Consider the following 12358-nt stretch of genomic DNA (forward strand, 5'->3'; position numbering starts at 1 on the left):
ATAAACCAAGAAACACTCTTCCTTATAGAGAACAAACTGATGGTTACCAGAGGGAGGTGGGTGGGAGATGGGTGAAATAGGTGAGGGGGATTAAAGAGTATATTTATCTTGATGGGCGCTGACGAATGTATAGAATTATTGAGTCACTATATTGTATACCTGAAAGTAATACAACACTGTATGGCAACTATACTGGAATTAAAATTGTTTAAATATATGTTTCAGGCTTCACAATTTCCAAAATGTTACCAGAAGGATCCTTTCATTTGATCTCCACAGCAGCCTTGGGAAGCAAGTGGGACAGACATTATTTATACCTTCAGATGAGAACATATGATTGGAGACATTGGGAGACTCACCCAAGAGAACATGACCTGCCAAAGTCCACTGACTCAGTCCAGCGTGATCTTTGCACAGTCTAAGTTCTCCAGGTCATGAGAAGCGTAGCTTTCGAAGGAAATATGATAGAAGTCTCTTTTCAAAGGCTGACAGTTTTCAAGGTCCAGGCTGGATCTTATTTATATAGAATAACCTCACATGATTTTCAAACCTGTACTTTGTGTTCATTTGAGCAGCTTGTTCGTCCTTCTTTTTTTTATTCACTCAACTGTATACAGGGATAGGCTAGGTAGGATGATGAAGATCTTTTATGCCACGCCTAAGAGTCTGACATTATTTTTGTAGTTTCAGGGATTGGAGAGGAAGAGACAGAAGAAAAAAAAAAACGTGGCAGCTGCAACAATTGGTTAAATATTAACTATGTGGGGTCGGGGTAGCTTCTGAGGGAAAATGAAGACAATAGAATCACCAGTCTTACTTATTTTTGAAATAAGGAACAGAGAAAAAGAGGGCAAATTTAAGAGAATAAATGGAGTGTTCAATTTGAGGTACTTTGGAATCATGGAACATTCAGAAGGTATGCCCAATAGAAAACTGAGGAGAAACATATTTCACTAGGTTAGACTGTGGTAAGAAACAACCCCCCCATTTTTTTGTTTAATAACAAAAGGTTGTTTCTTGTTTAGAACACGTATCAGCTGCAGCTCTGTTGCGTTTGCTGTCTTCATTCTCTGATCATAGCTGAGGCAGCGGCGCTCATCAGAGGCATGCCCAGAGCCAACCTTGCAGCGACTCTCAAGTTTTTGCTCAGATGCACCTGACGTCACATCAGTTTACATCCTAGGAGCCCAAGCAAGTCACATGGCCAAAGCCAGCATCAGTGGTGTAGGGAAGCGCACTCCCGTAGAGGGAGCATTGCAAGTCCTATGATAAACAAGCCAGGAAATACGATCCTCTTTCAGGAAAAGGAAGTAAATAATTTGAGACAATAATACAATCTACTACAATTTTGGAAGTAAGTGTCATGGTCTATAAAAGAGATAAATTTGAGACTCATTAGTATACAGGTTGCAGTTGAAGCCATGGGAATAAAGTCACAGAGTATTTTAGATTTGTGAGAAGAGAAATGTCAAGAATAAAACTATTTTCTACACACACCTCTATATATACAATTGCATCATTGCTCATAATGTTGTCATATCCAGAATGCCTTATTTGCCACTCTCATATCCAAATTCCGTTTATAACAGTGTGGTAGACATCAGTATTATTATTATTATTATTATTACCTCTTCTTAACAATACCATGATTTTCTATTGGAGTATTAGCTCTCCCTACTGTACAGGTGGTAGACCAGCTGTTTGCTTTTCCACTGTAGACGGCTTCTTTGACTATATCTTTCCTTTTACTGTCCTACATTGTCAAGGGGTAAGTAAGTTGCCTAAACTCAGGCAGTTGGGTACTTCCAAGTGAGAACTTGACTCCTGAGTAAATGCCACAAGGACAAGTGAGAGAGTTGTTCATTCAGTCCAGCAATGGAATCTGTTCGTATAGCGCCAACTTCTTATCTCTCTGCAACAGCTTGGTTCCCTACCCATTTTAAAGTTGCTCCTTCTGCTTTCCTAGCAAATGTGTCAGCTCGTCTTCTTAACAACAATATCCTTATGATAAAACGTATTTTCCTTGAACCATTTAAAGTTGCTATACTAGTCATTTCAAGTTCCCATAACAAAACATCATAGACTGAGTGGCTCAACTACAGAAATTTATTTTCTCACAGTTCTGGAGGCTGAAAGTCCAAGATTGGGATCCCAGCATGGTCAGGTTCTGGCCAGAGTTCTCTTCCTGACTTGCAGATGGCCACAGTCTTGCTGTGTCCTCACCCGGAAGGTGGGGAGCAGGGACAGATCTTTCTTCTTGTAAGGCTGGAGTCCTATCAGACCCCACCCTTATGACTTCATTTAACCCTAATTACTTCCAAAAGACCCTATCTCCCGACACAGACACATTAGGGGTTAGATCTGCAAGTGGAGGGTAAACGTTCTAAAGGCCGAGGTACTAGAATAACTGAGAGGGATACTATATCATCAGTATTTAGAATAACTTATGAATCTAATTGGCCAAATGAGAGGGGCTGGTCCCTGGGAGATTGGGCTATTAACGACAAGCTTCTTTCGACCTTACTAGGGTATAGAGTCTGCCACCATGTTTTCAATCCTAGGTATAGAAATTGTGTTACTATCCATCAATGGCTGCATATTTGCAAGTGTTGTAGGCAACTCAGAGAGGAAGTAAATGGGTTCAATTTAGCCTTTTAGGCACTTTGAGATATTAAAGCAGAGCAGACACCGCTATCCTGGAGGCACACTACCTGTTTCTGTTTTATATTCTTTTTAGACTTTATCTCTTTGAAGTTTAACTTATTCTGCATTTCCTGTGAAAATTCTTTTAAGCATTAATACAAACTTCTTGACATGTCAAAATTCAGGTGCAACATGACAGATGAATCTGTTTCATTTCTCAGCAAATAGGTTTTCCCCATTCCTCATTCCCACTCTAATCCCTCACAATCTCCAAAGGCAAAAAAATAAATAATAAATAAATAAATAAATAATAAAAGTAATAAATTTTGTGGTTTACATTACATTTCCCTTGATATACAAACACTTTCATTGAAATTCTCTCGACATCCCTGCAAGGAAGGAAAATGCAGTGTTATTACCACTTGAAAGCAGGAAAAAAAAAAAAAAGCCTAGAGTTTATCTCTGTAGCTTTTTGGTAATGTTTCTCCTAACGCTGTCCATGGACCACTAGCATCAGAATAACTGGGAGGCTTGCTCAAAATCCAGACTCTGAGTGCTACCCCAACTCTTAAGAACAGAATCTTTCAGAGCAGAGTAAGGCATTAAACCTCAGATGATTTTTGTGTACGTTAAAGTTAAGGTATTATTACATCCTACTTTTGGACAAGGGTGTGAAGAATGAAAACTTCAAGAGGACAAACAATTTGGCTCATTCTCCCAGAGGTCCCCATCATCTAGAATATTGGCTGACATTTATCACACATTCAGTAATTACTGGTTGAGTAAATGAACAGAAAAGAACATGAAGTCATAGGCTTAAAATGAGAGTGACTGGAAATAGGAGGAGGCATTTAAACGTGCTAGAATCCTGGCTCCATTGTTTATTGGTGCTTGACCTAGCACAAATATTTAGCCTCCCTGTTCCTCAAAGTTCTAAATGAGACTATAGTAGTAGCACTACTTGCTTAGTTTGTTGTGAAGAGTAAATGAATTTAAATATATAGAGTGCTTAGAACAATTCCGGTCTAAAACACAAACTCTGCCATTTAGCAGTAACCAGCCCAAGGTCCGCCAGATCTGACCTAGATTTTCTCACTCCTTCAAAACTTGTGTGTTTATATATATATATATATATATATATATATATATATATATATATATATATGTATATGTGTGTTTATATATATACACATATATAAAAATCATATGTGTGTGTGTATATATATATACACACATATACACATATATATATACACACACATACATATATATGATATGGCAAATGTCAGAAGGTCCTCTCTTTCCAAAATATCTTTCACCACACTACTTGGTCTTTCATATGGGAGAAGAAATGTCCACCATTGCAGTCATTTTTCTAAAGTAGATAGGAAAACAGTGAGCGTTTTCTAGTGAAACGAATACCTGTTACTAAAGATGGACTGGCAATCCCAAACGAAGCTTCCCTTTTTTCCATTAGCTAGTTTCCCCCGTTCACCCCTGCCAAAGATCAGTGTGTCAGTGTGCTCGCCAGTGAGCAGATTCCAAAAGTCTACCCAGAGATACACACTTTTTATTTTCTTCCAGAATCTGAGAGACATACTTTTTTTAACCGCTGGGGTTAAAGAGAAAGGAAGTGGAAGGAGTGAAGGAGTAAATTTAAAAAACGAGGTGAACACAGAACTTCAAATCCTGAAGACGTTCATCTAGCGATTTATTTTTGTTTTGTTTTTGTTTGATCCAAACCACTAAACTTACCCTTCCTGGCCTAAGCATTGATGATAACCAATGTGAAGACAGGAGCGACCACTGTCCCACAGACCCTGACATCCCAAAGAAAGAAACAAACCAAAAGCCGTTTTCTCAAAGTCTGCTCCCTAGATCTACATTCCATAATCTTGGCAGCAGGTGGGAATGGATTTGGACTGGACACAAAACCCTTTTCACAAGAATTTGACTAAATCAGATAATTAAAACCAGAAAACTTCCTTGTTCCTTCACCGGGGAGGCGCGTCCTGGGAAAGAAGAGGGCACTTCGTCGCGGGCATTTCAGGGGGGCGCTGTGCGAGGTGTCTTTTGAGCCTCTGCGCACGAGTAAAACAGAAGGTGGAAACTACAATAGAGCTGAGATGCAAGATCGCATAGAATGAGAAATACGACAAAAGCAGCAGAGCTAGGGGCGAGGGTAAGAAGGAGAAAGAGGAGGGACTGCGGGAATGTCAGGCTCTTTGTCTTTAAAAGGCTAGAAAGGCTGAGGCGGACGGGACTGGGAGGCGCCGAGCGACAGGAGGCGGGGTCAGCACCGGCAGGGCGTGCCAAAAAAAAAAAAAAAAAAAAAAACCCAAACCTTGCCGATCCCGCGCTTCCCGAGCTCAGCGGGAGTTTGCTGCGTGAACCGCTTCAAGAGCCAACGAATGAATGAGCCCCCTACTGGGCTGAGGGCCTCGGGGCCCCGCGGGGTTACGAATCTGGCGGACGCTCCGGGCATCCTGGGGCGCGCTGGGTCCTTTCCGCGCAAGCTGGGGCGCTGGGCTCCCCTGGCTCCTGGCACCCGGAATCCAGCGGGGGCGGGGGCGGCAGCAGGGGCGAGGGCGAGCGGAAGCCGAGGCGGCGCTGCCAAGAACAGCCCGGCAGCTGAGAACCTGGACTGTGAGCCCTCGGTCAGAGAGAAAGTGCTCTTTCTTCTGCACCCAGAGAGATGGTTGGGGACTCAAGGGGACACTGCACGGGAAGAACTGATCGGTGGGGAGGACCTTTTCCAGGCAGACGGAGACGACCGGGAACCCGACTGCCCGTCTCTCTTTCCCCGAGAAAAGCGAATTTCTGGCAGCCGTGTAGACGCTCCCTTCAGAGCCCTGCCGCGGGACCCCGCAGCCCCACCCAAGTCCGTGCTCGTGCGGATTGTGGACTATCAGATGACAGAAGAAGTTTTATGGACCGAATGGACGAAGGGCCACATGACCGCACGGACCGAGGAGCACTCCATGAGCGCGATCACTTTTCGCACCAACAGGGAGTGAAGCACGAAGCTGTAGGGCGCCAGGACTCCGGAGAACCCCCGGCTGTCCCCGCGTAGGGAGAGGCGCCCCGCGACCACGCTGCGGGGAGATCACCTCACGGTCCCCAAGGACTGGATTGCCGGAGGATATGAAACAGGAAAGAGGAGCCTGAGGAATGTTGCGGGCTGGTGGATGAGCAATAATCCTTAAGAAAATGCTCTTCCGGGAACGCCAACCTGTAATTAACCAACAGCAGGGACCAGAGGCTGGGCCAGACAGAATGAAGATCTGTGAGCAACATAATACCTCCTTTGTGTCTTAAATACTGTGACGGTCTGGGGACCTAAGTCACTGGAAGAGGGGAAGGAAAGGTATTTTCAAATTGGTAAAATGTGGGCCTTTTGCAATACGAATCCCTGCCTCCCCGCTCTCTCTTTAAGACCTAAACTCAGAAGTGAAGTTGGAGGTGTGCTCTGCGATGGGAGTGGGAGTAGATGGGGAGAGAGGCTTGTTTTAAAGCTGAAAAAGAAAGTAAAAAGGAATGGGAAAATTAAAATAAAGCAGCAAGTAAACAAAATCTTTCCTTTTTAATTTCTTATGATGTGCACATTTTCCTTTTTTTCATTAAGTGTTAAAAAAAAAAGAAAAAACTGGGAAAAGAAGAGGGGGAGAACAGATGACCTTGCTTTGAAGGTTAAATGCCATTTAAAGGGGCTTTACTACCCCTAAAGTATCTGGTCTAGTAAAAATGCTTTTTATCTGGGTTTTATTTATTTTAATATTTTAAATATGGCAGATAAGTCTGATCTAAAGGTAGATAATGTATAGTTCGCCATAAAATAATTGTATATTTTACTGCTGTCCATAGTTTCTTATTAATAACATTTGTATTCAAAATTGGGTTGAAAATACATCTTTTGATGCTTTGGGGGGAAAAAAGTCTTTTCTGGTTCTATTGAAATAAGTCTTTTTATTTGTTCCTCTTTTTTTATTAAACACCATTTTTATTAACTCTGTAGGAGTGTGGTCTGGTTTGGAGATCTGTGAGGAGCAAAACATTCCCTCCAGAGATGAACTGCTTGACTTTGGAGTAGTTAGTTACTGCAAGAATTAACCAAATTAAGTGGGACCTGGCTTTTGAAGACTAACTGTTGAACAGTGCCCCCACCTCACTCCTCTCTCTGTGCTCTTTATTTTCAGTTTAGAGTTTGAAATGTCCTCAAATATAATCTGATCCACCTCTTGCCTCCTGGCAGACAAGATAGGTAAGATACATCCCTGTTTTATAGATGAGCCAACCTACGTGTAGAGGTCATGTGGCCTGGGTAAGTCACACAGCTAGCAATTGCCTCGGCTTACTAAGTAGATAAGAATAGGATCTTCTCCCTTCTAAAGGTTTGAGAACGGCCTTCAGTGCAACTTACTTGTAAGGATTCAAAAGATGACAGGGCATCCTGGGTTTTCTGACTCATGTTTATGGAAGTACTAGAAATACCTTAATGCCCATGAGTCCTGCAAGGCCTTTTGGCTGGAGGATCACCACTAGCAGTTCTTGGGACTATGAGACCCACACTTGAGAGAGGAATACAGCACCTGACCTCATCTGTATTCAGAGCTACTTTGTAGAAAAGGTAACATAGGCCCCATAAAGTGAATTATCTTTTCCTCCAACAACTTTGGCCCCTGTGTGAAGTTAAACTTCTTGGCAGACAGTTTTCAGACCTGACGTGATGAATTTAGCTGTGAGTCATTATGTGCCCCCAGGTGATGGAACATTGAATATATAGTCAGCAAGAAAAGCCTCCTTAACACGGACCAAAACATCATTTGGTTGCCTTGTGTGTGGAGGCCAACTCTGCAGTTCAGCTTCTTGGGTTTAGAACTGTCTCAGTTCTTACTAGCTGTGACTTTGGGCAAGTGTTTCATCTCCATGTGCCTCTGTGTCCTTATTTGTTAAGTAGGGATAATATATAGTATTAACGTCCTAAGGTTTTTTCCCTAGGATTAAGTTAAATGAAAAATACTTAAAATAATGCTTCACATATAATGAATGCTCAAAGTTAACTGTTACTATTAGTGGTGTTGTAATTGTTTAGTTCACTTTCATCCAAAGTGAGCATTAGTCTTTTATTTAATAAAAAGCTGAAGGCATACAACACAAGGGATCCTGTACAACCCAAACCAGCCCTTTTTATTGACTCTTTTCTACATTCCTGAAAGAAAAAAAGCTGGAGAGCTTTTCCCAGCATTTAATGGATCACTAAATACATAAATACACTAAATACATCCTTAAATTTCTTAGAAATGACCCCCACATCTTGTGATATTTATCCTATGATTCAAAGGCCTAAGGTACACATTGCTTCATAGGGTCTTTGAGGAGGTTTCAAGCCGGCTTAGTTCCCCCCGTGGGCAGTAGGAGTTTTAAATACTTTCTTTAGGTGTCAGGTTATTTTTCCCTCTGGGATTTTAAAATCTGGTGCCCTGTTGTCTCAGAAAAACAGAATAGGCATAGTTTTCATTTTTTCTCCTTTCTCTCAAAAATGTATTTGTTCAAGTCAGCTTAACTCTTAGTCCAAAGATGTTTAGGTTAATTTTATCTCAAGTAAAAATTATTTTTATTTTTAAAGGTTTATTTATTTGTCAGAGAGAGAGAGAGAGTGAACAAGCAGGGGGAGCGTCAGGCAGAGGGAGAAGCAGGCTCCCTGCTGAGCAAGGAGCCCATGTGGGACTGGATCCCAGGACTCTGGGATCAGGACCTGAGCCTAAGGCAGACGCTTAACAGACTGAGTCACCCAGGAGTCCCTAAAAGTTATTTTTAAAGCATTCACCAACTTCCTTGTTAAGTGCCTACAATGTACTTACAGATTGCTTTCAAACTGATTATCTCCCTGATACGAAGTAATAAGTTGAAGTCCTGTTGAATTTGCTTCACAGGTTTTTCCTGATCCAAGCAGAACCCGGTTGTGTGAGGAACCTGAGGATTCTCTTCCCATTCACAGTGTCCTGGGAGTGAATCCAAAGTGAAATCCAAGTGTCCCCAAAATGAAGAAATCTCTCAGAATGTCTGGGTCTTTGCTCTTTGGTCTTACTCCCACTTTGTGGAAAAATGTGACCATCAAAAATTGCCGTAGGTGGATGAATCATAGCAAGGACCTCCAGAAGCCACCTGGCCACTCAAGCGACCGACCATAAGGCAAATACCACATAACCACCATGAGACAAGTGTTGACCTCTCTGAACACCTTTGTCCACAACGTCCACTACCTTCGAGATTCCTTACGTTTGAGTTGCTGTTCTTATTCTTGTGGGTTATCACCAATACTTAATGTGCTTCTTTGCTTAGGAAAAAGGAGAAAGACAGGGGCGCCTGGGTGGCTCATTCGTTAAGCGTCTGCCTTCGACCCAGGACCTGATCCCAGGGTTCTGGGATCGAGCCCAGCATCAGGCTCCCTGTTCCACTGGGAGCCTGCTTCTTCCTCTCCCAATTCCCCTGCTTGTGTTCCCTCTCTCGCGGGCTGTCTCTATCTCTGTCGAATAAATAAATAAAATCTTAAAAAAAAAAAAAAAGGAAGAAAGAAAGAAAAAGGAGAAAGACAAATCTTCCTGTTAAAAGAAAAAGTTGTATTCACTGAAGAAAAGTTTGAGGAAATATTTTGCTAGGAAAAAAGAAAATTGGGAGTAAAAGAAAAATTCACCCATGACCCCAAATCTCTTAATATTTGGTACATTTCCAGCCTTGTTTTATGTAATTTACTCTATTATTATGTGTATTTTATTCTATTTTTTATGTGTATATACGTACCTATATACATACATTTTCTTGGCATAAGCTATAAATCTGAGTATTATAAACTGAGATATACTGATACTATTCAGGGGGAACCAGGAGCATGAGCCTCCCTAAGAATTTTTTTTTTTTTTTTTTTGAAATGCAGAATCTCAGACCCCAGTCCAGATCTACTGACTCAGAATTTGCATTCCGACAAGATCCCTGGGTGGTTCACACTAAAGTTTGAGAAGTGTTATATATACATGCCATATTTCGTTCTATATCCTACTTTGTCACTTACAAAACCTAGAAAGTTTTCATTTTCTCTCTATTCCCCATTCATTAACAGTCCTTAACAGTGCCATGGAGATGATACTTTGTAGAGTTGCAAAAGCATTTACAGATGACAAAAGAGTGAAACAGATATTGATTTGTGAATTGGCAAGGAGAGCTCTAAAAATCTATAAGTTATATTAAAGAGTCTTACTATTCTAAAGTTTTGTAATGAAACATTGATTCAATTGGAGTTCAAATTGTTTCTGAAATGTGGTTCTTTTATTATCTCAGAAGGTGAGACAATACTTACTTAAAAACCCCTTGAGGGAAGCAGGGCAGGAAGTCATTAAAGAAAGCACAGTTCCAACACTTCGGCGGGCTGAGTCAGGACTCGTCAGCCTTGAGCACTCTCTGCTAATGAACAGCAAGGGGGTGGGAGAAAGGTGGAGACTGGACGTGAATAAACTGATTCAGATGAGAAAACAAAGACTGTGACTCTTGGACACCCTGACATGTTTATAACTCTAGTCAGTACTTTGCTCTTTAATTAGGGAGAGTAAATCTTTATAACCTTGCTAGATGAAGATAAGAGGAGAAAACAGTGCAGTTTACTTTGGAAAGAGTAAGAAATTACAATCAAGAAAGACAGGGTGAGAGGGTAAGAGCCTACTTTAATAAGTATCAATTAGCAAACAAGATGGATTAATTTAATTGACTAACCTCCCCTACAATGTCCTCCAGTACTTTTCCACTACCCTACCCCACTACTTAAAAACTCCCCCCACCTTTTATTTCAAGGGAGCTGAGTTCGGTCTCTCTCTCCTATTGCAATAAATGCTTAAATTTATTTATAAAGTCTTGAATAAATTCTTCCTTGCCTGTTCTCATCTGTCTGGTACATTTTTTCTTTGACAATAGTGAAAAAGGAAGGGTTCACATATGCTCTGGTTGGAAGCTGTTAGCATGGAGAAGCTGGAGGTGGGCTAGCTAAAGAAACTTTTTACGTGACTGGTTTAGGGCTTTCTCTGGTGTGTCCTGAGCTGGAAAGGTACAAGAATAGGGAAGCTGGCCGTCACTGACCAAGTTCTCATCTTTCTGAGCTGTTGGCAGCAGAGGCTGTGGTTCCCAAACTACTTGCTCCACAAGTTGTAGGTCAGAGTTCTACAACCAGATAAATAATATCAGCCTCGTGGGATTTTTTAAAAGAGTAAGTTAAAAATCAAAATTAGCTATATTACGTTATTATTATTATCTGTGCTGTTGTTGTTTTGTTCACTTTATCCTAACTCAGCTATCTCCTTGTCTCGGTAGAAGGGTAGGAGCCTAACTTCAATGGAGGATAATTCGGAAATACTAACGACCTAATCCTAGAGAAAAAAATGTGCGCATTAGGGAGTAACTCAGTGTAGGGGTCCTAGACTATTGCTCAATCTCCCCACTAACATCTTTTCTACTAGCTCACCACAACACTTAAAAACCCTGCCCCCCAGATTTCAGTGGAGTTGAGTTCAGACGAAGTTCCGGGCTTTCCTCTATGACGATAGCCTCAAAGTCTTGCTTGATGGATTAACTTTATCCAGTGCCAGTTTTGCCATGACAGGGATCAGATAAGAGCGGGAGAGAAGCATTTATGTTGATGACGGGGAGATAACATTTGACTTCCTGAAGGCCGAAGACGCTTTGTGTCTCAGGGCAACTGATGAGGGAACAGAAGGTAAGCTGAGGACAAAGCAGAAACTGACTCCCTGCAACCCCTCCCCCGCCCCATGGGATGGATGTACGTGACATTCCTCAGGCACTCCTGGCTGCGCTAAAGCTTGGGGAAGGAAAAACAAATGGTTAACTGACAGAGATCACAGTCCTGCAAGACCTGAGTCTCCCTCAGTTTACACATGTCCTAGTGACAAGGAAGAAGCTTTCTTATCAATAGCCTAACTTCCAGAGACCCATAATTCAGTTTCCTGAAGCCCTAACGTTACCACCCCCACCATAAAATTGAGGGAGGCTGAGGCAGAAGGAAATGTAAATAAAATGGAATTTCTTTTAAACCTGAAGCCCATTGACAAGGACATGTGATAGGAGGAAAGTAACGTTCTCCTGGGATCTCCCGACTATCTTACTATTAACACCTTCTAGAGGGGTCAACAACCTTAACTTGACAATAGCAAGGCCTCCAGTGTCCTGCGAGTCTTCTTTAACATATGAAAGTACTTTCTCAACCTCCCTTTTTTTCCTTACCTCCCCCAACCCCGTGGTATATAATTAGCCGCCCCTCACAACCCGGGGCAGCAGCTCTTTCTGCCCACGGGTCCTGTCTCCAGGCTTTAATATACCACAAATTTTGCACCAAAGACGCCTCAAGAATTCTTTCTTGGTCGCCGGCTCCAGACTCCACCCCACTGAACCTCCCCTACATTCCACAACCTCATCACAACTGACTGATTTTGGTGTTCAGCCACCGTGGTTCTTGCATACGCCTTCACCGGGACTCCGTAGCACCCGCCACAGGGAAGTGGGGTCTGCAAATCCTAGTTATGTCAGGAGCAGGAGTGTGCTGACCTCAGCAGACTGGCAGTCCTCGTAAGCAATATTATGTGTAGTTAACCAACCATTTTTGGTTATTCACAGAATGAAACCAATGTCTTATGTGTCTTACGTTTAGTGCAATCCT

At 42.0% G+C, this 12358-nt stretch overlaps 1 protein-coding gene across 1 annotated transcript; it reads left to right on the forward strand.

Moving 5' to 3' along the window:
• The first annotated feature begins 4996 nt into the window (after positions 1-4996).
• CUNH6orf141 (chromosome unknown C6orf141 homolog) lies at positions 4997-10542 on the forward strand. The gene is made up of 2 exons (XM_026507274.4): positions 4997-6904; positions 8577-10542. Exon 1 carries the CDS (start codon positions 5055-5057, stop codon positions 5658-5660), a length of 606 nt encoding a protein of 201 aa, XP_026363059.1. The 5' UTR covers positions 4997-5054; the 3' UTR covers positions 5661-6904; positions 8577-10542.
• Positions 10543-12358: the final 1816 nt, after the last annotated feature.

This window comes from Ursus arctos, unplaced genomic scaffold (genome assembly GCF_023065955.2).
Source record: "Ursus arctos isolate Adak ecotype North America unplaced genomic scaffold, UrsArc2.0 scaffold_29, whole genome shotgun sequence".
NCBI lineage: Eukaryota > Metazoa > Chordata > Mammalia > Carnivora > Ursidae > Ursus > Ursus arctos.

Coding starts and splice junctions, on each gene's coding strand:
- CUNH6orf141 (XM_026507274.4), top strand. CDS start 5,055: ATGAATGAGCCCCCTACTGGGCTGAGGGCCTCGGGGCCCCGCGGGGTT.